Source organism: Leuciscus leuciscus (assembly GCF_965113295.1).
Source record: "Leuciscus leuciscus genome assembly, chromosome: 2".
Taxonomy (NCBI): domain Eukaryota; kingdom Metazoa; phylum Chordata; class Actinopteri; order Cypriniformes; family Leuciscidae; genus Leuciscus; species Leuciscus leuciscus.
Window position 1 is genome coordinate 64,727,761 of NC_138726.1, and position 26,890 is coordinate 64,754,650.

General features: G+C 41.8%; 1 protein-coding gene across 2 annotated transcripts; it reads right to left on the minus strand.

The window, feature by feature from the left end:
- Positions 1-552: 552 nt before the first annotated feature.
- Positions 553-20,121, minus strand: LOC309492614 (putative C-type lectin domain family 20 member A). 2 transcript variants are annotated; one of them, XM_082161625.1, is made up of 6 exons: positions 20,022-20,121; positions 19,651-19,690; positions 12,429-12,800; positions 9,290-9,628; positions 8,484-8,572; positions 553-1,021 (listed from the first exon to the last, which is right to left on the minus strand). In XM_082161625.1, the coding sequence occupies exons 2-6, from the start codon at positions 19,688-19,690 to the stop codon at positions 899-901; spliced, it is 963 nt and encodes a 320-aa protein (XP_082017751.1). In that variant the 5' UTR covers positions 20,022-20,121; the 3' UTR covers positions 553-898. The 2 variants fall into 2 exon arrangements, with proteins under 2 accessions (XP_082017751.1, XP_082017750.1); XM_082161624.1 differs by having other exon boundaries at positions 19,651-19,709; positions 20,022-20,117.
- Positions 20,122-26,890: the final 6,769 nt, after the last annotated feature.

The window sequence follows — 26,890 nt, forward strand, 5'->3', positions numbered from 1 at the left end:
TGTGAGGAAAACACGTTATTATTGTGATAGAAAGTGTGTGTAGCCCATGTCTTCTGTCACTATTTTATTTTATGTGGCTTCATAAATGATGGAGTGCTTACAGTCCGCTTTTGATGTATGGCTATAAATCTAAGCTATTTATAAGGTAAACTATGGGACATGATGATGGTTAAAATATATATTTATTTTTTTAGATGGGAAGAAAAATTATGTCATTGATTTTGCGTTAACTTGCACGTTTTTTGAGTTCTAGGAGTTCTTAATAAATTTTTTCTCATTCTTACCTTCGATAATCAGCACTAATGAGTAGGCTATGAGTAATTGTGAACCATCAAACCACTTATATTTGTGAATCAACATTGTGCCGTAATCTCTCTTGTTAATGTAAATGGAAATGCATGTATCTGAATCAGAGAACAAATGCAAAGGACTTATAAACTATGGGACATGATGATGGTAAAAATAAAATGAGATGGGAAGAAAAGTGATTTGCGTTACTCTGAAACTTTGCATCAGCTCGCAAAACTTTAAAGTTCTTCTGGGTTTCTAAATATATTTTTCTCATTCTTATTTTAGAACCTTCTTGTGTCATTTGTGTGAAGTTCACTAGTGCTTAGTTCAGTAGTGCTGTTTGTTTCATGTTATTGTGAGAAGATCTGATGCAGTTTTCTATATCGTCCCAAAGGCCTTTATTTATTCTTCATGACGATTTTACAGTGTTTACATTTGTTAGCTCATATCTGTCTGCTAAATGAAGAAATGCAAAATGAATAGATGTAAATGTATGTTTGACTAATTACTTGTAAGTTGTAATTCATCTAGTTTAATTCAGATATCTGTAACTAAGAATGAAATGAAGCATTGGTTTGAGAAGTTTCACTCCATGAAGAACATGACTTCAGCAAACTGGAGCACTGACATTACTGGCTTTCCGAATGGTCTTTTTCTTCTGGAAGATGTTTCCGTTCGGTTGTTTCCTCCATGTAAGTGTGACGTCCTGATCGCTCAGCATCTGCTGTATCTAAACCACAAAAACAGGCTTTCATTAAACAAGTGTGATGTATTTCTCCTCAAAATGATCATCTTATACTTTATAAATCTTGCCGAAAGTGCAGAAACTGGCGAAGCTCAAAACACATACATAATATTTTGTCATGACGCGAAACACTGACCAACTCATTGAACAAATGCTTCCAAATCTGAACACATTCGTCACCAAAAACAAATGTCTCAAAAGGTCTTAATAAATAATACATGTGTGATGATTCTCATTAGACTCTCATTACTGTCATACATGAATGGAAATCATCAAGCCAGCACAGAATTTTAATACATTACTGGAGCTCTTCGCGTGTCGGTCAAAGATTACAGAGATTTATTATTTATTTATTTTGTCAATGAAATTAATGTACTATATTTTAGTTCGATGAAGTTAAATTTGAAGTTATTATTTTGTATTTTTAAGGGATTTTATGGTACTAAATTATATTTACGCTGTATTTATAATCCATTTATTCACTTTTTGAGCATATAGACCTGATGATAAAATGTACAACTTAAACTGTGGTAAATCTTGAACGCTTTAGAGCGACAGACTGAAGTTTGATCTCTGTTACGGCATCCAGTCTATGCGGTCCTCCCCATACTCAATCTCGAGTGCCCTCTCCAGAATTCTAAGGGCTCCACTGTCGTTTCTTTCCTTTTTATAAAGACAGAGGACACTAAAGAAGAGTCTGAAACATCAATTCAGGAACTAAAGAACGTGCATCCTTTTTATTGCTCACATTCACTTGTATTCACTTGAGCATGTAACTTCGTCATCATTCTATAACTCCACCCATTAATTATGTCTTAAAGTAACAACGCTTTATACATAACACTCCTTCCCCCCAAAACAGAATGTCCTCTTTCTTTTTTTTTCTTCTTCTTTTTTTTTTTACAATAACAAATGTTAACACAAGAACATCTTCATTCAATTACTAAACTAAATTGAAATAAAGAACTTAAACTATCAGATTGTGTAGTCCCTTTTTTTTTTTCTTTTTTTTTTTTTCACTATAAATCAAGTCTTTTAGGTGGGCGTCTTTCCCTAGTGGAACGGCGTTCTGTGCTTGAAATGGGCCCTGAAACAGATATGTTGGATCTTGATTCTGGTTGTTTTTCCAAGTTTTGCATCTGTGGAATGTTTTCAACCTCGGGTGGCACAGATCCTTTTTCTGGTGTAAGTGGTGTGTCCACAGTCACTTCTGGAACCATCGGAAAGTCCGAACAAACAGTGGGTGTGGCAACAGTAGACTCCACCTCAGTAGCAGATCCCAGCAACAGCTGATCCAAGTGTCTTTTCCAGGTAAGCTTGTCAGAAGTTAGTACAGTGTATGACACTGGGCCGGTTTGAGCTATCACTGTCGCTGGTACCCACTTTGGTCCTGAAGTATAGTTGCATGCCAGAACATTTTGTCCTGGATGGAACAGTCTGCTTTTAGCCTTCATGTCTCTCCTGTGAACTTGCTTCTGTTGTTGACGAGTTACCACCTCTTTAACAGTAGGTCTCAGTAAGTCAAATCCAGAGCGCAGAGGACGCTTCAACATCAGAGAAGCTGGAGAAACCTTTGTTGTCCCATGGCTGGTGTTTCGGTATGACAACAGGAAATCATTGAGGCGCTGCTGAAGGCTCCCTTGTCCCTGTGATGTCTTTAAGGCATGTTTGATGGTTTGAACCATTCTCTCTGCGAGACCATTTGTGGCTGGGTGGTACGGAGCTGATTTAATATGTTGTACCCCACAGCGCTGTAAAAACACAGCAAATTCTTGTGATGTAAACTGTGGTCCATTGTCACTGATGAGCTGTTCAGGGTAGCCAAACCGGCTAAACATTTCTCCCAGTTTCAATACTGTTTTCTCAGCAGTTGTAGAGTGCATAACAGCAACTTCAGGCCACTTGCTGTGGGCATCCACCGTTATTAACAACATTTTCCCTTCGACTGGACCAGCAAAATCTACGTGTACACGCTGCCAAGGGATTTCTGGCCAGTCCCACGGGTGTAATGGGGCAAATTGGGGTTCATTTCGCACTTGCTGGCAGGATGGACATGACTTTGCTTTACCTTCAATGTCCCCCTCAAGACCTGGCCACCAAAAATAACTCCGAGCCATTTCCTTCATTCGCACAATACCACAATGGCCCACATGGAGCTGCTGGAGGACCGGTTTTCTCAACGATGGGGGAATGATGACTCTTTGTCCCCAGAGAAGACATCCTGAATGAAATGACAGTTCATTCTTTCTCGACAGGTACGGCTTCAAATTGGTGGTATCCTTAGGCACATGTCCATCTTTTACCATCTCCATGACTGCAGACAGAATTGGATCGTTCCGGGTGCATCTTCTCACCTGTGTGGAAGTCACTGGGGCCACTGTGACTTGCTCAAAGTAGAAAATATCTTTCTGCTCACTCTCGGGACATGTCACAGGTAATGGTAGTCTTGATAAACCATCTGCGTTTCCGTGTTGCTCTGCCTTCCTATATCTTATTTCATATGTGTGTGCTGATAACAGCAGCGCCCATCTCTGCATTCGGCTTGCTGCCAGAGAGGGAATACCTGTGTGTGGCCCAAGAATGGTGGTTAAAGGCCGGTGATCAGTTAGCAGTATAAACTGCCTGCCATACAGGTACTGGTGAAATTTTCGAAAAAACCAAAAATTATTCCCAAAGCTTCTCTCTCAATTTGCGCATACTTGCTCTCTGCTTTGTTCAGCGTGCGTGAGGCAAATGCTATTGGCCGTTCTTCTCCTGAAGGCATGATGTGGGATATCACAGCTCCTACACCATAAGGTGACGCATCGCAGGCTAACTGCAGGGGAAGCTTTGGATTAAAATGGGTTAACACACCGGACTTCACCAGAGCTTTCTTAGCTTCTTGAAAAGTGGTCTCACATTGTTGTGTCCATTCCCATGACTTGTTACTACACATAAGTTGGTGTAGTGGTTTCAACATTGTGGCTAAGCCACTGATGAATCGTCCATAATAATTTAGAAGACCTATGAATGAGCGGAGCTGGCTGGTGTTCTGTGGTGCTGGAGCCTCAAGTATGGCTTTTACTTTTGAAGGTGCCTTGTGCAGTCCATCAGCATCGATCACATGACCAAGATATTCAACTGACTGCTTGAAAAACTCACATTTGTCTTTTCTCACTCTTAAACCATATTCCTTTAGGCGCTGGAGTGTACCATCCAGATTACTCAGATGCTCCGCTTCAGTTTTTCCTGTTACCAGGATGTCATCCAAGTAGCACTGCACCCCCGACAGGCCACTTAACACCTGGTCCATGGCCCTCTGGAAAAGCGAAGGGGCCGATGTGATACCAACAGGAAGACGCTGGTATCTGAAAAGCCCCTTGTGTGTGACAATTCTCAGTAACTCCTTAGAGTTCTCATCAACTCTCATTTGTAAGTAGGCTTGACTCAAATCAAGTTTGCTGAACCGCTTTCCCCCTGCCAAGCCAGCAAACAGATCATCAATGAGGGGAAATGGATACTGGTCAGGAGACAGTACAGGGTTTACTGTGACTTTAAAATCACCACAAATTCTAATGGAACCATCCTTTTTAGGGACGGGTACTATAGGCGTAGCCCACTCACTGTTACTCACTGGTACGATGACTCCACTGGTTACCAGATCTTCCAGAGCGGACTCAACTTTCGATCTGATCGCATATGGCACAGAACGGGCTTTGCAACACTTGGCCTTACTATCTGGCTTAATGTCGAGTTTGGCTGTAATGTCTTTCATTGTCCCCAGCTCATCCTTGAAAACATCAGCATGTTTTTCTAGAACATCCCTGAGCTCCGTGTTACCCTTTGACACCATTCGCACCGTCGGCCAGTCCAGTTTAATCGTTTCCATCCATTCTCGTCCCAGTAAAGCTGGGTAGTTCCCTTTTACCACATACAGTGGCAGCGTTGCTGACTGACCATTTAATTCCACTTCCACATCCATTACCCCTCTTAATGTCACAGGCTCACCTGTATATGTTTTCAACACTATCTTGGAGGGCTTCAAGTAAACATGTTTTAGGGTTCTGTGATACACAGCATCTGACACAATAGAAACAGCAGCACCAGTGTCTATCTCCATACACACCGGCTCTCCCTCAATGACAGGTGTCACCCAATAGCCTTTGGAGTCTCCTTCCACGGCTAGAATTTTCAAAGGAACTTCCTCTGAGGAGGAATCAGTGGCGTCTGTGTACTTGCAATTTGACTGCATTGTATACACATTCTTCTTGTTCTTTGATGTGCCAGGCATTTTGCTGAATTTTTGTTTTGCAGCCTTTTGTTTTCCTCTGCAAGCACGTTCTATGTGGCCTTTTTTCCCACAACTACGACACACCAACTCTTTACTCCAACACTCAGATGCAAGATGTCCGACTTTGCCACATCTAAAACATGTTGCATTACTAGATGCTTTGCCAGGGGAATTCTGGAAAGTGCTCATGTCAGCAGACAATTTATGAACTTTATCTGAGCTACTGAAGTGCTGTGCTTCTTTAGCAGCAAGTTCCATGCTCACACTTATTTCAGTGGCTTTCTGCAATGTGAGATTACTTTCACTTAACAGCCTTTTTTGAATGGCCTCGCTTCTTAATCCACAAACGAGCCTGTCTCTGATGGTATCATTCAAAACATCGCCGAATTCACAGTGTTCTGAAAGTTTCTTCAGTGCAGCCACAAACATAATAACAGATTCTCCATCTTCCTGATTTCTCTTGTGAAACCGAAATCGTTCTGCTATCACCAGCGGTTTAGGTGAAAAATGTGCGCTCAACACTGCAACAATCTCGTCATAAGTTTTCTCACCTGGTTTTCTAGGCTGTACGAGACTGCGTAGCAAAATAAAAGTCTTTGCACCCATCACACTGAGGAACGTAGGCACAATCTTCTCACCCTCAATGGCGTTTGCCTGCAGGAAATATTCAAATCGCTCCGTGTATGAGCTCAATTGTTCAACATTTTCGTCGAATTCTCCGATATTTCCTATTACGCCAGCCATAACGTCTCTCCGAGCTCGCGCCGCGTTCAGCTGTTTTCTGCACTTCACTACTCTAACGTTAGTCTTCGGCAATTCAAACACGCAGAGGTTCTTTCAAAACATCCTCGTCGCCACTTTGTCGTGTCTTTCCTTTTTATAAAGACAGAGGACACTAAAGAAGAGTCTGAAACATCAATTCAGGAACTAAAGAACGTGCATCCCTTTTATTGCTCACATTCACTTGTATTCACTTGAGCATGTAACTTCGTCATCATTCTATAACTCCACCCATTACTTATGTCTTAAAGTAACAACGCTTTATACATAATACCACATACTTCTGCCTAGTATGGACCATTAGCGTTCTGATTGCGCTTCACCTGTTCTGAATGTTCTCTGATTCCCTATGCTATATCTGCCTCGTTAACTCAGCGTCCTGTGCGAAGTATTGTTTCACCCCGTGTTGCATGTCTGAGCGTTTTCTGGTTATCCTTGTCTAACGTTTGTCTTTGATTGTCTGCAGCCTGACTTCTGACCTCAGCCTGTACCCTGGACTCTGATACTCGCTGCCTGCCCCGAACTCTTGTCTGTTTCTGCATTCCATTGTCTGCCGCCTGCCTTGAACCTCTGCCCGTCTCTGGACTCCGAATGCTCGCCTCCAGCCCAAGACCCACAGCCCGGTTCATCACACGCCTTTGCCTGCCTCTGATATTGACAATATTAGTTTTCCTTTTTGCTCGGCTTTTCTGTTCAATAAACGGTTGCATATGGATCTGTCTCAGGCTTCTGACTCTCAACAATCTCTTTTCAAAGATGACACTTGGCAAAACTACAAAAAGACATTTGTTTTGAAGAATTGTTCACTCTGAAAACACAAAATGGAGACTTATTTTGTATTATGTTGCAAATATTGTTTGAACGCTGTATCCAATAAAAATATATGGGCAAAAAAAAAAAAAAAGATGACACTTGGCAGATTATTGCTGAAGTGAAAAAAGTTGTAAAAAGTGAAAAAAAAAAAAAAAAACTTTTATTGTTATGATTAAACATACTATTTTACATTTTTTTATGAAATGTATATTTTCAAAAACATGTTTTACTCTAAAACTGTGAGAAAATCAAAGCTATAAATCTAAACAAGTTTGATATCTCCAAAAATGAGCTTTCAGTCAGAGTTTGTTCGGCTGCAGTTCCAAACGCTTCCACTATACATTTCTGACCGCGAGGAGCACAAGTGTGACTGTTCCTTCGGGACCATCTAAACCTTTTCGAATCATGGCCATGATTTTGTGTGTGTGTGTGTGTGTGTGTTCACACAGCAAGTGCCAAAACCTTTACCAAGCAGGGGCGTTGGACTCGGGGTAAAACCAGTAGGCCTACTGATTACCAGGGCCCCAAGGGGAGAGAGGGCCCTTGAAAAGTCTGGAATACATTTTATGTTATCTGGATATTTTCATTTCCTAATTAAATTTGATAATGAATGTCAGATGAAATGTAAAGTTAGTGTATTGGCTGAATTACTTGGTTGATTGACTGACTGGTCCCACCCCTTGCTAATGCGCCAAATGGGTTAGTCCATCTGCACGCATTTTGTTTATGTTAGTTAGTTGAGCATCTGGTGGAGCGCAAACTTCTGCGGTAGAAATGTCTTTCTCAAAGAAAGCCAAATCAGGCCCCCCAAAAGGAAAGGAATGACATTAGAAGGAAAGAAAACAAAATGAGGGGAAACAATTGGTAACTGACTTATTTTCAAAGAAAGGTGAGCACAAACTAGAACACGAAATCTATAGTGCTAAACTGCTTGACTATCTCCGCGATCGCTGGTGCTAAAAATGAACTGAGACAACCCATTGAAAGAGCAGAACATACACTTTCAGATGATAATTTGGTTATACATGTAAACTGAGGTTAAATAAACTGTACACTAACAATGCTGTTTGCATTCAACACACCATTATAATAGCCTAAATTGAAACCTGTTTAATTTCAAATTAATAGGCTATAATATCTAAAATTAGCAATAATTAGCAATTATATAGCCTACGTTGGGTGTTATATACAAAACAAATATTGTAATATAATTTAGCTTAAACTTAGTAACCACAGTAAAGTAGGCTAGAGAATGTTGAAAGGAGGTTTGAAAAGTGTGTGCACACATGACAAATTATCAGGCTACTCTAAGCATTACAGTTAATAGTTATTACGCTATAAAATATCTAGGTCTACAGATTCATGTGTGCAGAGGCCATATTATAATTATTATACATTTTTTTGAGGAACATGGGGGCCCATCAGGACTGCCTATGCATAGGGCCCGGGATCTTGTGCTACGCCCCTGTTACCAAGTTTCGTACCATTCCAATGAAGAAGAAAAAAAGAAGAAGAAGAAACGTCAAAAATGACTGAAGAGCCCCAGAGGGTTAATTTGAGTCTGTTGAGTGTTCTAAAACCCACCTTGTTTAAGACGAGTGCACTCAGTGTAGAGTCGTCCGCATTCTCACTGGCTTTGACCTGCACTCGGATCACCTGCTGCTTTCTCTTCACTGCAGGACAACACACGGACTATCTTACTTTGGGTTATCATATCAGGGATCCCCAAACTTTTTTGTCTTGGACTTTTTATTTTATGTTTTAGACATTTAAAAAATATATATAATATGATACGCGATGTGCTGATGTGAAGACAAACTTCCCAAAGCCATTATCGGCCAATAGCGATCAGTGGACGACCAATCAGAGCACCCCGAACCAAAAATGCGGAACCGATTTTAAGATGGGTGTATATAATTAAATCATAAGTGTCAAATTAAAATGAATGATTTTAAAATAAAACACTTACTAAGAACATTTTTAAATATTTTAGTTGTTTATATACATGTCAGGTGACCATTAACCAACATCAGAGAACTGTGAACATGTGAATGTGTTGTTTTATTATTATAAATTATCATATTTATAAATAGGGATGCACAGAAATTTCAACTACTGAAATATTTAGGGGAAAAAACAGCTATTTTCAGGTTTCTGACCTAAATAGTTAAGGAGGGTTTTGGAGAGCCTCCCTATTTATACATTTTAGCATTTGCGTTTTTATAAAAACATATGTATAATATTTAAATTTTAAATGTTTATGATTTAATTAACTATTAGCTTTTCACAGTTCTCTCATGAACCTCCAGTTTGGGAAACCCTTATTAAATGAACAGTCATATTCAGTTTTTGTCAACAAACAACGGAAAGAAGGAGAGTAAAGGACTTACCAGTGCTGCAGTAGAAGTAATAAGGTACAGTGCAATAGTAATCGTTAATAGAATTACTATAATAATATACACCGGCACAGTTTAGGCCCGCCGCATTGAGTCTCTTAGCAGTGAGTTGGGTTGAGGAAGTAAAGTTGGCCTGATCTGACCACTTCCACGAGTCCCGGTACAGTCCGATCCAGGGCTCGTACACATTTATCAAGCTGACGATCTGTTTGTTGTCCTCTAGACTCCTAACAGTGGCCAGGTCTGTGTAATGCTCTCTGCAATACTTCTGTGCGTCAAGCCACGTCTTTACAGTTCTGACAAAAACCAGTTTCTCTGTTGCGTTGGTTCTTTCTGTGAAAAACAGAGTCAAGAGGCATGACAAGCTCATTTTTAAAATCATTTTCTCTAACGAGTGTGAGCCTCTTAAACGCCAAAATTTGTTTCCAGAAATCAGTTTTTCCATTATATTTCCATAGTTTACATGGACCCAGCATGGATAAAAGGAGAGTATAAAGGGATAGTTCAAAGGTGTAAATACGTGTTTTACAAGAAAACTGTTTTATTTATTCTACTTCAAAATGTCATGTTTATTTTAATGTGTTACTTGGCATTTCTTTGTAATTATTTGTGAAATTTACTAGCAATTTCTGAGTGAAAGTTGTAAATCTTACACCAAATATTTTTTTTTGGGCACAAACCTGTATAATTTTTTTTGTGTGTGTTTCACGAAAGACTTGGAATGACATGATGTCAGTAATTGCCACATTTTTGGGTGAACGATCCCTTTAATCTCCTATCTTGACTTTTATGTCTATTTTGAGAATTTTTAAAGTATAAAATTTAGGGATGCACCGATATGAAAGTTTTTGCCAACAACCGATAATTCTTTATATCTGAAAGCTGATAACCGATATTGTTACAGGAGAGGCTTCCTTTCCGCCTCCTCTAGGTCACCAGAGGGAGCTCTCTCCAGAATATTGACTGTTGCTATTCGGACTACAAATCCCATAGGCCCTCATACCTGGGGGCAATCGATTACACACACACCTGCAACTCATCACACAAACACTATTTAAACACTCCACACACACCACTGTTGTGAAGTCTTGATTTGCCGTGGTGATCATTTCTGAGCGTTTCTACTATGGATTATTTTCTGTGTTTGATCTTGGACTGTTTCTCGTTGTTTGATTCCTTGCCGCCTGCCTCGACCTTTGCCTGTCTTTTGGATTATGATTGTCAGCAACCTGCCCAGACCTCTTGCCTGTTCTTTCTTCTGTGAATGTTTGCTGCCTGCCTCGACCTTGCTTGTACCTGTTTTTGACTCTGTGTTAATAAAGCTGCAGATGGATCCTCAATCTGATGACCCATCATTACAGATATATTGGCCGATAAATCTAAATACATTTTTATATAATTTTTGAGAGCCTGATTACAAAAACAAAAGTCTCACCATTAAAATCCATGTCCCAAACACACAATTATAAAGTTCTCATGATACTTTTATGTAGCCGATATGACAGGCTTAAATGTTGCACTACTTGATTGTATTTTTTCTTTTCTGATGTCAGTCCAATCATATTTCAAGCAATTCAAACAGTGTGCATCTGAAGAGTCTCAGCTGAAGGAAATAATCAATTATTTATCAGCTTTAATATATCGGCCACATTTTCTTATTTTCTTCCCATTAAAAATGAACATATATCGTCCGATACCGATATGGTGGCCGATATATTGTGCATCCCTAATAAAATAAGTCTGATATAGACTAGATTTCCAGTTGAGGTCATTGTGTTATTAACTGATTATATAAATGTAGTAATGACAATGTCATTTAGGGGTGGGTGAAATCCTGGATAAAACAATAAACCATACAAATATGTAAAACTGCAATGCTGAATCTCCAGCGCCACGACGTTAAAAATCTTATTTACCAGATTTGTGAATGTAATCGCAGTCTAAATATGATTGCGCACTTCCTTCTATTGAGTTGTTGCATACATAAACACAAACGCACAACTGCACTGTAGTCCGATTCACAAACAAACGACTCATTTGAGCAGCTTCTTTTAATGATTCATTTGAATTGGTCTGATGAATCCTCCACTGAATTTGCCTCTTATCAACATCTGAACTGCAAGTTACTCTTTCCTTTCAAAATAAAGCAATTTTGTTCAACTTTACTTTATGCAGGATATATCGGCCACCATATCGGTATCGGCCGATATATGTTCATTTTTAATGTGTTCGTTATCGGCCCGATAAAAAAATGTGGCCGATATATTAAAGCTGATGAATAATGTATTATTTCCTTCATCTGAGACTCTTCATGTTCATGTTCAACATGATGGTTTTTAATTGCTTGAAATATGATTCGAATCACTTAAAAAAAGGAAAAAACAGTAAAGTAGTGCAGGTCTGTTATATCGGCTACAAAAAATTATATTTTGAACTTTATAATTGTGTGTTTGGGATGTGGCTTTTAATGGTGAGACTTTTGTTTTTGTAATCAGGCTCACAAAAATTAAATACAAATTTGGATATTACTTTATCGGCCAATATATCGGTTATCGGCTTTCAAATATAAAGAATTATCGGTTTTCGGTATCGGCCAAAATTTTCATATCCCTAATTTATACCTTTATCATTATTTAAAAAAAGTTTAATAATACCGTGATTGGGCCTGTCACGATTATTGATTAATCATCTGATTGTGGTTATTCGACATTTTGCTAAAAAAAACAAAAAAAAAAACAAACACTGTTATAAAGGTTTGTTGGTTTAATAAGACCGCATTATATTAAATATTATTACATTAAATTGTATTGTTGCATTATATTATATTATATTATAATTAAGTATACATCATATGGGCTGATTTTATTATTATATTGTATACGATTCCGAGTAAATAAATAACGTATTGGCTTAAACTCTAGCAGAATTAAATCTTTAATATGTCAATTAATCGTCTGCACAAAATTCATGATCCTGCCTAATTGTGATATACATTTTTACTTATATTTTCCACCCCTAAAGTCACTATATTAATGTCTTCATGCATACCGTATTCCTCATTTGAAAATTGCTTTGGATAAAAGCGTCTGCTAAATAAATAAATAGATGGATATGTAATAAGAGTGTTTCTCACCGTCATTACACACGAAACCTCTTGTGAGATCGCAGTCGTAATCCCTCCAGTATCCAGTGTAATGTATTGTGGCACACTCCTCTCCCGCACCGGCGTTATCCGGCTGGCCAGATAACCAGGACTGAAACACTACACTCTCGTCTTGATAAGACCAACGCCAGCTGTTGATGTCATTGTAGAGTCCAATCCAGGAAAATGAACGAAACACTTCTTCATCTGCGACTTCTTGCAGAGTGGTCCAGTCTTCATCACTCTGAACCGTGGCCAGGTCGATGTGGTTTTCCCTGCAGTAATTTTGAGCTTTTCCCCACGGCATTGACTCTCGGATCAGAACATACTCGTGTGGATCACACAGAGTCAGTGACAGGAATCCTGTCGACAGAATACACTCATTTCAAGCTTTTTAAATATTATTTTCCCCAGTGTCCTTCTTTAAGGTTCCACTCAATGTATTTGTTTCTATTTGGCTGGATTTTTTTTTTTTTATCATTGTTGAACAAGTTCTTGTTGTCTTTGATTTTGGTGTTCGTTTAAGAAGTTACAGTCACTGTAGTATTTCTTTTGTAAAGCAGTGCTAAAATATTTGAGATTGCTTAATAAGACTTGTTTAAATGTGCTCCTATTATGCTTTCTGTATATATTCCCTTTCATACAGTGTGTAATAGAGCTGTTTGTGAATGTAAAAGCTGTGCAAAGATCAAAGATAAATGGAGTACCCTTTCAAGGGAACTCGCGCTGCGTCGAATTGACGCTAAGGGAACGCTTTGCGTGATGATTTCTTGAAGCACATGTAAAATCAGTCCAATGGTGTGGCGGAACGTCAGAGGCGGGTGACGTCATGAAGCAGGAAACTATAAAGCCTGTCCAAAACAAAGCAGCGCTTGATTCTGTGTCTTCACAAGCGCTCTGTGTATACTGTATCTGTCTATTTGGTGTTGTCTGTTACAATATATATATATATATATCATGGCGAGTAAGCAACAGTTCAGAATGTGTGTGCACCCTTGCCCACGTTATTAAATGGGTGGGGACACACATGTTTTGTGCATTGTTTGTTTGGGTGAGGAGCATGCATGGTCAGCGCTCGAGGGCGCTGGCTATGTGCACTGTGAAGTGCTTCCATTGCGGACACTAGGCTCAGGTCCCGCTACTGCCAAGGCACAGCGAAGGCTTCAGACTTGGGGTTCGCAAATGGATCTGTCAGCGGGGTTAGAGACGGGCCCAGCCTTATCTCTGCCTTCACCTGACAGATCCAGTGCCTTCTCTCGGGGTTCGGAAGCACGCGTTGCAGTTTCTTCCGTCCCGATTAAGGCACAGATTGTTAGTGTCGATTCACAAGATACTGAGGATTCGCCACCTCAGTCTCATGCATTTGAGGAGCTCGTTGAGGTTGTAATGAGAGCGGTCGAAAGATTACACATCGATTGGCCGACAGATAAGCAGGAGGTTCGCTCTAAAAGCAAACTGGACGAACGTTTCCTGCCCTCTCGTTCACAACCTCAATGCCGGGGCCTTCCGTTTTTCCCCGATCTCGACACCTCGGTGTGGAAACAGAAACCATTTTCATATAGAGTCTACAGTACACAAACATCTCACTATTCCTCTATATCAAATTATAAAGAGCACGGTTATGGGGAGATGCCAAAGGTGGAAGAGACGCTAGCGAGCTATCTCTCCCCTGAATCGGCATCTTCCCTTAAGGCCCCGGTATTACCCACCAAGCCCGTTAGAGTCACGTCAGCTTTGGTGGGTAAGGCTTATGCGTCAGCTGGTCAGGCTGCAGCGTGCCTTCACACTATGTCGCTGCTGCAGGCTTACCAAGCCGAACTGTTTGGAGACCTGGATGAGGGCGGGGGTATTGGCCCAGACGCGGTTTGCGAACTGTGTCGGGCCACAGATTTGTCTCTCAGGGCCGCCAAGGAGACGGCTAAAACTATCGGCCAGTCTATGGCAGCCCTGGTGGCCACTGAGAGACATTGCTGGTTGAATTTGAGCAACATTAAAGAGAAAGACAACAATTTTTTGATGGACGCTCCTATTTCTCCCACTGGCCGCTTCGGCGATTCCGTGAACTCGGTCGTCGAGAGGTTTCAGGAATCAGCCAAGCAAGCGGCTGCATTCCAGAAACTCCTCCCCTGCCGAACTCATGTCTCCGGGGCTTTTGAGCGGAAGCAGCCCCAAACGTCTAAAGCCAGCTCCTCATACCGTGCCACTCAAAAACAGAGCTTGCCTTCAAGGGGTAACTCAAAACTCAACCACAGCCTTGAAAAAGGCGGGAAAAAAGGTCCTGACGCCCGAGGGCGCAGGCCAAATGAGGGTAGTTCCCCCCGAAGCAGAGCAGTCAGCACCTCACTATACGGTGCCCGTCTCCCTCCGGTGCCCTCAGGGCACCGTTATGCCAACCCTGCCACCTCATGTGCTTCAGGGCGCAGCGGTCTCCGGCGAGCACATATCTCAGAGGCCACCCGGAAACGTAGTGGTCCTGGGATGCCCGCCCCCTCCGAGGAGGGTCCCGGAAGAGTCAGTTCAGTCGTTTACGTGGCGGCGAATTGACCACTCGACAACAACTAAATCCAGAAACCAGTCTCGAGAGGCTGGTACCTCTAGTAGTTTTTTTGAAAGCGTGGAAACTACTGCCAAATATTTCTCGTTGGGTCCTGCAGACCACAGAAAGGGGTTATCAAATACAGTTCGGGTCTCGCAGGGACACCGGGTTTTACAATCAGTATTTCATCGTTCCAAAGAAGATGGGGGGTTGCGTCCCATTTTGGATCTGAGAGTCCTGAATGAGTCAGTTATGCAACTAAAAGTTCAAAATGTTAACATTGAGACAGATCGTGCCACAGATCAGATCCGAGGACTTGTTTGTCACAATAGATCTCAAGGACGCATACTTCCACATTTCCATCCTTCCATATCACAAGAAGTTCCTGAGGTTTGCTTTCAGGGGCAAAGCATACCAATATCAAGTTCTTCCATTCGGCCTAGCTCTATCACCCCGCACTTTCACGAAATGCGTAGATGCAGCCCTGGCACCACTTCGTCTACAGGGTATTCGCATCATGAACTACATCGACGATTGGTTGATTCTAGCTCAGTCGCATCAGTTGGCGGTTCGGCATCGAGATGTCGTTCTCGCCCACATGAGAGAATTGGGGTTAAGGCTAAACACCAAGAAGAGTGTGCTTTCTCCACTACAGAGGACCACTTTTCTGGGCGTGGTTTGGGATTCTATGTCGATGTGGGCATGCCTATCACCTGCACGCATAAAGTCTATCCTGTCAGCTGTGAAAATGATAAAGCTAGGCCAGTCACTCACTGTCAAAACAGTTTCAGAGACTGTTGGGTTTGATGGCAGCAGCGTCCAACGTGATTCCTTTTGGCCTGCTGTACATAATAATAATAATAATAATTTGTTACATTTATATAGCGCTTTTTCTGAGACCTCAAAGCGCTTTACATAGAAGGGGGGAATCTCCTCAACCACCACCAATGTGCAGCATCCACTTGGATGATGCGACGGCAGCCATATATTGCGCCAGAACGCTCACCACACACCAGCTTACTGGTGGAGAGGAGACAGTGATGAAGCCAATCAGTATATGGGGATGATTAGGAGGCCATGATAGACAGAGGCCAAGGGGCAAATTTGGCCAGGATGCCGGGGTTACACGAGACCCCTACAGTGGTGGCTCAGGACCAAAGGGTTTTCCCCAAGGGGAAACCCCTTTTGCATGATCAGGGTTACGCGGCGATGCCTACGGGCCCTGGTTATGTGGAAGAAACCTTGGTTCCTGTCCAAGCTCCTGTTGGGCGCTCCTTGTCGTCGCAAGATGCTAACGACAGATGCTTCCCTCATGGGCTGGGGAGCGATCCTAGAAGGACGCTCAGCTCAGGGTCTATGGGGGGGTCCATCATCTCTCCTGGCATATCAATCGCCTGGAGATGCTGGCTGTATTTCTTGCCCTCAAGAAATTTCCTCCCAGACCTCAGGGGCCACCATGTGTTGGTCCGATCAGACAACACATCGGTGGTCGCCTATATAAATCACCAGGGAGGTTTGCGCTCGCGTTCGCTGTGCAAACTGGCGCACCAAATCCTCCTGTGGTCTCAGGGGGAAGCTGCTTTAAATCAGAGCAGCTTACAACCCTGGAGCCCAGAATATAGGAGCAGACGTCCTGTCGAGGCAGGGGCTGAGGCCCGGGGAACGGAGGCTCCACCCCGAGGTGGTGGAGCAGATACGGATGGAATTCGGCCGGGCACAAGTGGATCTGTTTACGCCTCACTGTCCACTCTGGTTCTCCCTCATGCATCCAGCTCCTCTCAGATTGGATGCGATGGAACAGACGTGGCTACGTTTGTACGCTTTTCCCCCGATCGCTCTTCTCCCAGGAGTTCGCAGGGACCATCTATGCCTACTATGCCGTTGGCCGGGCAGAGTTTGGTTTCCAGACTTAGTGTCTCTCCTCGACGGGCGCCCACTGGAGCTTCCCGTCAGGAGGAACCTTCTGTCCCAAGCAGTGGGGCTCTATTCTTCACCCTCGACCCGAACTATGGCACCTGTGGGCTTGGCCTCTGAGGGGGCCCAGCTCATAGGGTCAGGTCTCTCACCTGAGGTTGTAGAGATCATCCTTCAATCCAGAGCTCCCTCCTTGAGGAAACTTTATGCCCTGAAGTGGAAGGTTTTCACTTCATGGTGTAGTGACCATCAGTTGGACCCAGTTAACTGCCCGGTTGGTACAGTGCTGGAGCTCCTGCAGGAGCGGTTCACTGCAGGTCTATCCCCGTCCACTTTAAAGGTTTATGTGGCAGCCATAGGTCCTTACCACATTCCTTTGGGTGGAATGTCTTTGGGTGGAATGTCTTTGGGTAAAGACCCATTGGTATCGTGTTTCCTCCATGGCACTTTGAGGCTGAGGCCTGCTACTCGCACCAGGGTTCCGACATGGGACCTGGCAATTGTCCTCCAAGGCCTTTCCCAGGCTCCCTTTGAGCCTTTGGAGGAGGTTCCAGCCAGGTTACTTACTTTGAAAGCTCTGTTCCTCCTCGCTATCTCATCTCTTAAAAGAAAAGGAGATCTTCAGGCTTTGTAGGTGGCACCCTTGTGCTTGGAATTTGCTCCTGGCATGATGAAAGCGTTCCTCCATCCCAGACCAGGTTATGTTCCTAAGGTCCCCACTAACGTGGCAAGATCCATAGTACTGCAGGCCTTCTGTCCTCCTCCTTTTCAAAATCCGGACCAGGAAAAGAACAATCTGCTATGCCCAGTTAGAGCACTTGATGCTTATGTCCACAGAGCTGCCCTGTGTCGTAAAACCGAAACACTATTTGTATGTTTTGGACCCCCTAATAAAGAGTCCCCAGAATCCAAGCAGAGAATGAGCAAGTGGGCGGTCGAGGCCTTCTCACTTGCTTATGAGTTGACCGGACAGCCTTCTCCTATGGCGGTTCGGTCCCACTCAACTAGGAGTATGGCGGCCTCTTAGGCCTTATTATCAGGAGTGCCCCTTCAGGACGTTTGTGATGCGGCAGGGTGGTCCTCACCGCATACATTTGTCAGATTTTACTCTTTGGACTTGAACTCTACTCCGGGGTCTCGGGTGCTCTCGTCCTAGTGCTGCTCTTATGATTTCACACAGGACAGACACTTCTCACTATGTTGGTATAGAGATAGACGTTCGCTTAGCGTCAATTCGACACAGCGCAAGTTCCCTTGAAAGAGAACGCCTCGGTTCCGACTCTAACCTCGGTTCCGACTCTAACCTCGGTTCCCTGTAGAGGGAACGAGACGCTGCGTCACCTGCCATATCTCCTACGTGCCTGTAAGCGACTTGTTCAGACCTTAAGAAGCTAGCGCTGCTTTGTTTTGGACATGCTTTATAGGTTCATGACGTCACCCGCCTCTGACGTTCCGCCACACCATTGGACTGATTTTACATGTGCTTCAAGACATCATCACGCAAAGCATTCCCTTAGCGTCAATTCAATGCAGCGTCTCGTTCCCTCTTCAGGGAACCGAGGTTACAGTCGTAACCGAGGCGTTTTCGTCTAAACGAAAGACTTGATTCTGAACTGAAATGAGTCGTCAGTAATTCAGTCTCACTTCCTGCTGAACCCGCATAGGTTTGTAACCAATTTGCATAATGCCAGCCTGTGGTCTTGATTGACTGAACAGCGTCTCTTAGCCCCGCCCTCAAACACTGTAGTTTATCTGAGACTGGAAGAGTTTGGATCGTGTTGTTCATGTCGAGATGACGCTGTTTTTCTGCTGACAAAGCAAATCCACTTTGATGAGATTGATACGGTAAAACCCACGCCATCGTTACTGTTCCTATCACTGTGTGTCAAGAGCTGAGATTCAGATATGATAATGAGTTTGGTTTGGTTTCTGACCAATCAGAGCAGAGCAGCTCTCAGAGAGGCGGGGCTTAGAGAGACTGAATCTTTATCGAAGCGTTTCAGACACTGAGAGAAAAGAGCTGCGTGTGTTATGAGGAAATTAAAATAGCATAATAGGTGCACTTTAGAATATAGTTTGTCCAAGATTAAATAAGGATATAATTAAAAAAAAATTATTTAAAGTGTAAAACAACAATTACAGTGTGTTAATGTTCTCTGGTTAAGAAGTTCATCCACAATATTAGTATTATTATAAACAATCATAACAAATAATGATTTAAAATAACATAAACTATAAAACTTGCATTATACACTGTATTTTAACAGTGTTGTTCAATAATATTATATACTTATTTTGTTCCTTTTTTGGATACAATCATTGTTCCCAAATTGTTATAAATATATAACCAGAGGAAGCCATATATATATATATATATATATATATATATATATATATATATATATATATATTCAATTAAGGCTTATTTGTTGTTGTTGTTGTTCATTTAAGTTTGTTTATTACTTGAATTAACCTTCAGAATAATCGGCCGCAAGTGACGGCTCTTGTCTGGACAGCTTTTTGATTTTTGAGAAGTATTTTTTCCTTGGCTCTCTTTCGTAGATGCTTTCTTTAACTGTCCGTTGATAGTAGACAGCCTGAATTATTATTGGACAAATCTCACAAAGATTCCTCTACAAAGATTTGTAGGATATTACACAGAACAGTTTGTCATAATATCACTGAATGTAAAACGGCAAAAATATGCAAATCATTTTGGTGTAATTTCTCTGTTTATTTTAATGTTTTGCATAATGTTTTTACCTGAAAGAGAAAGCAGATGAAGACAAATTTGGTCCATCATCTTGCCAGAGGTTTTGTCACTGAAAAAAATTTAAATTTTTTTAAAAAGGTTAGGTTAAATTTAGGTTTTCTTAGGTTAAATGTATGTGTATGAGGAAAAGTGCATAATTTCATGTTTGATGGATGTGTTCTTTGCTGTGTAGCCAAATTATGAAAACATAAGAAAATAATGCAGTAAAATGTCTATCTACAACAAGAAGAGGTGATGCTCAGAAAAGAGAGTTGATTCATAACAAAACATCAATAAAATCTGTTGATGGAATTGTCATTACAACATTATTAATCTGTGGAGAAAGTATGAAGTTGCATCTGTAAAAGTAGAGCGTAATTACCAGTTCTCTTCTGAATTAAGTCTCTACGGATGAAGTTTAGGCCCACCGGTCCTGTAGTGATAGCAAGTTATCAGGATGTTTCTCAATCTTGTCCTCTTTAAATGGGTTATCTACGTTGATAAGTGAATTTAACTCTCAGATATGCAAAGTGCGCATTGAATAATTTTTTGAGGCTCCTCCTACAGGTGTCTTTTGGTAGACCGTCTTAGAAACACTAATTATCATATGAGTCATCATTATACTTTGAAGCAGATGTTACACATTTAAACTAGTTTAATATACAAGAATATCAGTCATCATGCCTTCTGTATATTTAAATGTTCCATGATTTAGTTCCTGCAGAGTATCGATCTCAGATTGATCTCAGATTGATTGATCTCAGATCGATCTCAGTTTGATCTCAGATTGATTGATCTCAGATTGATTGATCTCAGATTGATTGATCTCAGATTGATTGATCTCAGATTGATCTGTTCAAAATATTGAACAGGTGATAGTAGCCATGATTCCATAACTAATATAACAACCAGAGCATGTCTTTTCTATAATTTTGACATAAATAATTCATATGAAGAGATAAAAAGATGAACTTACTTCAGAAAGTACTTTATTCATCATTTACAGATGTTTCTGAAATCCATTCTCCTTTAAAGTTCTACTTCTCAAATTAACTTGCAGTTATTGCATTGTTTTTTTTCACTAGTATGACATTGAGTTCGGAGATGCAAAGCATTATAGATTTGCTCTTTGTTAGTTTTGAGGTCACCTGTATTTGTGTAAATGCATTATGTGTTTGTGATTAGCAGAGTATATTTTCAGATCATGCAAAATGTAACATCTTTTTTTACTCTTCTGCAGTTATTTACCTATGCAAATACAAGTAGGTGCATGCTGGGCGCTTCTCCTTGACATTTGTAATACAGACACAACAAAATGATAGAAACAAAGATATAATAGGAATGCAGGATATATCGGCCACCATATCGGTATCGGCCGATATATGTTCATTTTTAATGTTATCGTTATTGGCCCGATAAGGAAATTTGGCTAATATAATAAAAGTAATAAAAAATTTATTATTTCCTTCAGCTGAGACTCTTCAGATGCGCACTGTTCCACAGAATGTTTTTGAATTGCGTGAAATATGATTGAAATCACTTAAAAAATGAAAATACAGTAAAGTAGTGCAAGTCTGTCATATCGGCTACATAAAATGATCATGACTTTGTTCTGTTTTTCCGTCACTCATTTGTATCCATGGTTACTGTCATTATCAGTTCAGTTTTATCACCTGTTTAATCATCATTGTCATTGATGTTCCTGTTCCTTTTACATGTCGATACCTGTTCCTGATCCCCGTTCTGTTCCTGCCCCAAGGACTGTCCATGTTCCCAGACCTGTTCCTGTCCTTAGACCTGTTCCTCCCCCAAGGACTGTCCATATTCCCTGACCTGTTCCAGTCCCCGTTCCAGAGTCTCGTCCCGTCGAGATTGCCCGTCCAGAGTCTCATCCTGCTGAGACCACCTGTCCAGAGTCTTCTGTCCCCGAGCCTGTATCTGAATCTGTTCCCGAGCCTGTATCTGAATCTGTTCCTGAGCCTGAATCTGTTCCTGAGCCCAAATCTGTTCCTGAGTCTGCTCCTGAGCTTGAGCCTGAGACTGTTCCCGAGCCTGAGTCTGTTCCTAAGCCGGAATCCGTTCCAGAACCTGAGCCCCTCAGCTCCTCAAACCACCTTCGGAGAGGTGGGGTCGCCGTGGGTCTGCCAGCCTGCAGCTCCAGCCTGGTCGGTGGATCCCTGGTCTCCGCATCCAATCTCCGCGACCAGGACTCTACCTGGTCTACCTCAATCAGCTCAACCTTGGCTCCTACCTCCCTCATCTCTACCGTGGCCCATCAGTCCACCAGCTGCGCCCTCGCCCCTTCGGCTTCGCCTTGGTCGTTCGTCAGCCTGCCCTCGCCTCGGGACTACACTTCTGGCTGTGCCTCATCCCTTCGTCCCTCTGGCTCCGTGTGGCTCCTCACTCCCTCCAGCTCTACCTTGGTCCTCTGTCGCTCCGGCTCCACCGCGGCCTTCTGGATCCCTGCCTGCGCCTCGGTCGCCAGAGCCGCCGGCATCACCAGGTCCCTCGGGATCCTCAGCATCGCCCTGGCTCTTCGGCTCGTCTGGTCCATCCGGGTCTTCATCCATCAGTCGGCCCCCTGGAGTCGTCAGCCCTTTCTCCACTTTCTTCCACAATTTTGACTTAACTTGTAATTGTGACTTTATATCACACAATTTTGACTTTATATCACACAACTGTGACTTAATAACTCATACTTCTAACTTAACTTGCAATTGTGACTTTAAATCACGCAATTCTGACTTTATAGCTGGCAATTGCGAGAAAAAAAGTCACAATTACCTTTTTTATGTTTTATTCTGTGCTGGAAAGAAGCTTCCATACATTTCCCATCTAAATCCAGTTCAAACTAAAGTAATTATGTAGCTGGCTGTATGTGAGCGATAGGAAATTATCCATCCATTGTTGGATTGGAAATTATGACCTTACACATTGGTTATCATCTTAGGCGTGACGACTAAGCGTGTTGTTGTGTTTTGGAGCTGCGTCGAAATTGATTCATAATCCTTGATTTTCTTCTTTCACATTTATTTACAAACGAAAATGTTCTATTTTTACAGCGTGTAAACATATCTCAGATACTATTCTTTATAAAAAACAATCAGATTGCTTTGATATCGCTACTTATATCCAACCTTCCGAACTACTAGCCTTAGCCCGCTAGCATTGCACGCATGGTCTCACCTATCGATCGTCTTATTTACACCCGTATCACTGAAAGGATACGGGTTCTATCCAGGATTTCAGTCCTTAATTAGTAGTGATATTGGTAGTATCACTGCTAATTTATTGTTCATCTGCTATAATAGCGAATATATCGGATGTGTGTCTAACGTTACCTTTGAGTGCAGGTGAGCACACTTTCGAGCTGCATTTGGTGCAGTTAGAGCTGCAGTCTGTGGAGAAGCAGATCCGCGACCTACTAGAGAGGCAAGCCGAGCTGCGAGATCGGCGATCAGCGCTTGAAACATCACGCGCCGATGCTCACAAGTCAGTGAATAGTAACTTTTTGACTCCGACCTCGTCCACTCCGTGTGTTTCTCTGCACAGGACACGAGCACCCAGGACGCGATCATCCCTGGTTTCATTCACTCCGGCACCGACACAACACCACGGACACTGGGTGATTCCACAGTGGAAGATGCGAGCCAGGACCAGAGCAAGGACCTCTCCGCCCCTCCCGGTCTTCGAGATCTCCACCCGGAACCGCTTCTCCCCTCTACGCGAGACGGAACGCTACGCTGTGATCATCGGCAGTTCCATAGGTAAAGGTAAGGTGCGCACTCACTGCTTTCCTGGTGCTCGTGTTCTCGATGTAGCTGCGCAGGTTCCCGGGATCCTAAACGGTGACGAGCGCGTCGAAGCTGTCGTGCTGCACGCGGGAACGAACGACATCAGGCTGCGGCAGACGGAGGTTCTGAAGAAGGACTATAGGAGCCTGATCGAGACGGTACGCAGCACATCGCCTGAAACAACGATCATCGTGTCTGGACCGCTTCCCACGTACCGACTAGGACATGAAAGGTTCAGTAGATTATTTGCTCTAAATGAATGGCCAATGACATGGTGTAATGAACAGAAACTGCTCTTTGTAAATAATTGGAATCTGTTCTGGGAGCGTCCTAGGCTCTTCCGTGCTGATGGACTTCACCCCAGCAGAATCGGAGCGGCTCTTCTGTCGGACAACATCTCCAAGACGTTAAACTCCATATGACTAGTAAGTCAAAGTCCAAATCACAGTCTTTGCTGTCCCAACTTAATTGATATAAGTACCAATGAAGAACATTATATAGAAACTGTGTCTATTCCTCGTTTAGTGAGGTCAAACATTAAATCTACTGCAGGATCTAGTAAAAATCTAATTGTGATTAAACCAGAAAATCTCAATATTAGTAAACAAAAACAATTTCTAAAGCTAGGTCTTCTAAACATTAGATCGCTCACACCTAAGGCGGTTATTGTAAATGAAATGGTCACAGATAATAGTTTCGATGTACTTTGCCTTACTGAAACCTGGCTTAAACCAAATGATTATTTCGGTCTTAATGAGTCTACTCCACCAGGATACTGTTATAAGCATGAGCCCCGTCTGATTGGTCGTGGCGGTGGTGTTGCAACCATCTATAGAGATATTATTAATGTTACTCATAAAACAGGTCCCAGGTTTAATTCATTTGAAGTACTTGTGCTAAATATTACGCTCTTAGATGTAAGAAAGAAATCCCTATTATCTCTAGCCTTGGCTACTGTATATAGACCTCCAGGGTCCTATGCTGATTTCCTAAAAGAGTTTGCAGACTTTCTCTCAGATCTATTGGTCAATGTCGATAAAGCATTAATTGTTGGAGATTTTAACATACACGTAGATAACACAAATGATGCGTTAGGGGCTGCGTTTACAGATTTATTAAACTCCTTTGGGGTCAAGCAAAACGTCACTGGTCCCACTCATCGTCTTAATCATACACTAGATTTAATTATATCACATGGAACCAATCCAACCGATATAGATATTATACCGCAAAGTGATGATATCACTGATCATTACATGGTAACTTGCATACTACGTACTGCTGAAATTTGTCATGTTGCGCCACGTTATCGACCAGGCAGAACAATCCTTCCAACCACTATAGATAGATTCTCAAATAGCTTACCTGATCTATCTCAGCTGCTGCCTGAACCCAAACAAACAGATGAACTAGAGGAAATGACTAGCACTATGAGCACCATTTTCTCTAGTACATTAGACGTTGTTGCACCAATTAGACTAAAAAAGGTTAGAGAGAAAACTAAAGCACCATGGTACAACAGTGCGACGCATGTTATCAAGAGAGAAACTTGTAATTTAGAGCGTAAATGGAAACAAACTAATTTAGAGGTCTTTAGAATCGCGTGGAAAGACAGTATGTCACGTTATAAAAAGGCCCTAAAAGCGGCCAGGGTTGAGCACCTCCGCAAACTAATAGAAAATAACCAAAATAATCCAAGGTTTTTATTTAACACCGTGGCTAGACTAACAAATAAACAGACGTCACCCGAACAAAATATTCCGTTACAGTGCAGTAGTAATGATTTCATGAACTTCTTCACTGAGAAAATAGAAAGCATCAGAAACACAATTGTAAATGTACAATCTTTAAAGGTGTCTTATGATTCAGCCTCAATTATCGCCTCTCAAGAACAATTACAGTGCTTTACAACTATAGGACAGGAAGAGCTAAATAAACTTATCATTGCATCTAAACCAACAACATGTTTATTAGATCCAATACCCACTAAACTACTGAAAGAAGTGTTACCTGTAGTGCAGGGAACGACAACTGGCGGCCCGCGGGCCAAAACTGGCCCGCCAGCAATATTTTCTGGCCCGCCGGATTATTTTGGTAGTCCTAAATGCTGCACAAAACTCCTCCACTACTTGAGAAAAGCCGTAGTCGCGTTTCACACATACTGTGTGAAACGCCCATAGGGAATCATGCGGCGCGGGATTACATTTTAAAGTATAACTGTGCGTTCACACCGGACGTGAATAGCGCATCAAATTCGCGCCTGCCGCGTCTAGTTATACGCTTGACCACTTTGTGTCCATTCGCGCGTCAAAAGACGTTAGCGGTCAGAACTCTGGTGTACTTTGGACGGAGCGGGCGGTCTGACTGACAATAGCCCACTCCCGACATCTTTTGACAGCGTATCCGCACTTAATTCTGACCACCTGTACACCTAGCTCTGAGGAGCTGTTTGGTACTGAAACCATTGTCAGTCAACAACATTCTTTTTTTGCAAGGATGTTTGAAATAGTTCGGCAGAAAATAGCCTACTTCATTTCGTCAGTAGGGCAAAATGATTTTCGTTTATGTTGCTTAGAAATTTGAGTGATAGGCTTTGTCCTATTTAATTTATGTTATTTATATTTCTTTTTTTTTTCTGTGGCATTTTTTTTCTCTGCTGACAGTACAATGTTAAAATAGCCTACTATTTATATTGACACGAACACAATTTTTGTATAGTATTTATAATTATTATAGGCTACTTAATCTCATTCTTTCCGTTAGAGACATTTGAATGTGAGATTATGGAAACGAGATCTAAATTTTGCGGAACCGTCAGGTCGGGAAATAAAGCGCGTGAACACCGAGTATATTTTAAGCAGTTGCTGAATAGAACCTTGTGGGAGCGGGACGGGAAAAAAAACGGTCCCGCGCAGACCTCCTTAAACCTTAAGTGTGTATGTGTGTGTCCCCGAATAAATAATAATAAAAAAAAAGGAATAAAGTTCAAAAGTCGGACTGTACGGAATGAGGCATGATTGCTATTCACACCTTTATTAAAATGGCTGTAATCTGTTACCACAATAGTACTTGATCTGTTTAAAATGATTTCCTTGATATATGCATAAGGTGTTAAATTTAAAATTTAAAATCAAAATTAAAATTTGTCTAATCCAGTAATTCATTTTTTCTATTTTTGATCTGAGCACAATCAGAAAATCAGAAAACCCGTCCTTATTCATTTTTTTTCATTTCAGTTCAGGAAATAAATAATGGAAAAACAAGTCGTTTTTCATCTTTTTATTTTTGGTTTTAATTTGAAAAAAAAAAGATTGAATGAATGATCCACGGACGGTGACGGACACATCATATTCCACAATTATAGGCCTATATAAGAGTATTTAATTTGTATCCATAGGCCTACTCCGTGCAGCTGGCCCGCCATCTACTGGCTAAAAAAAATATTGGCCCGCGGCCA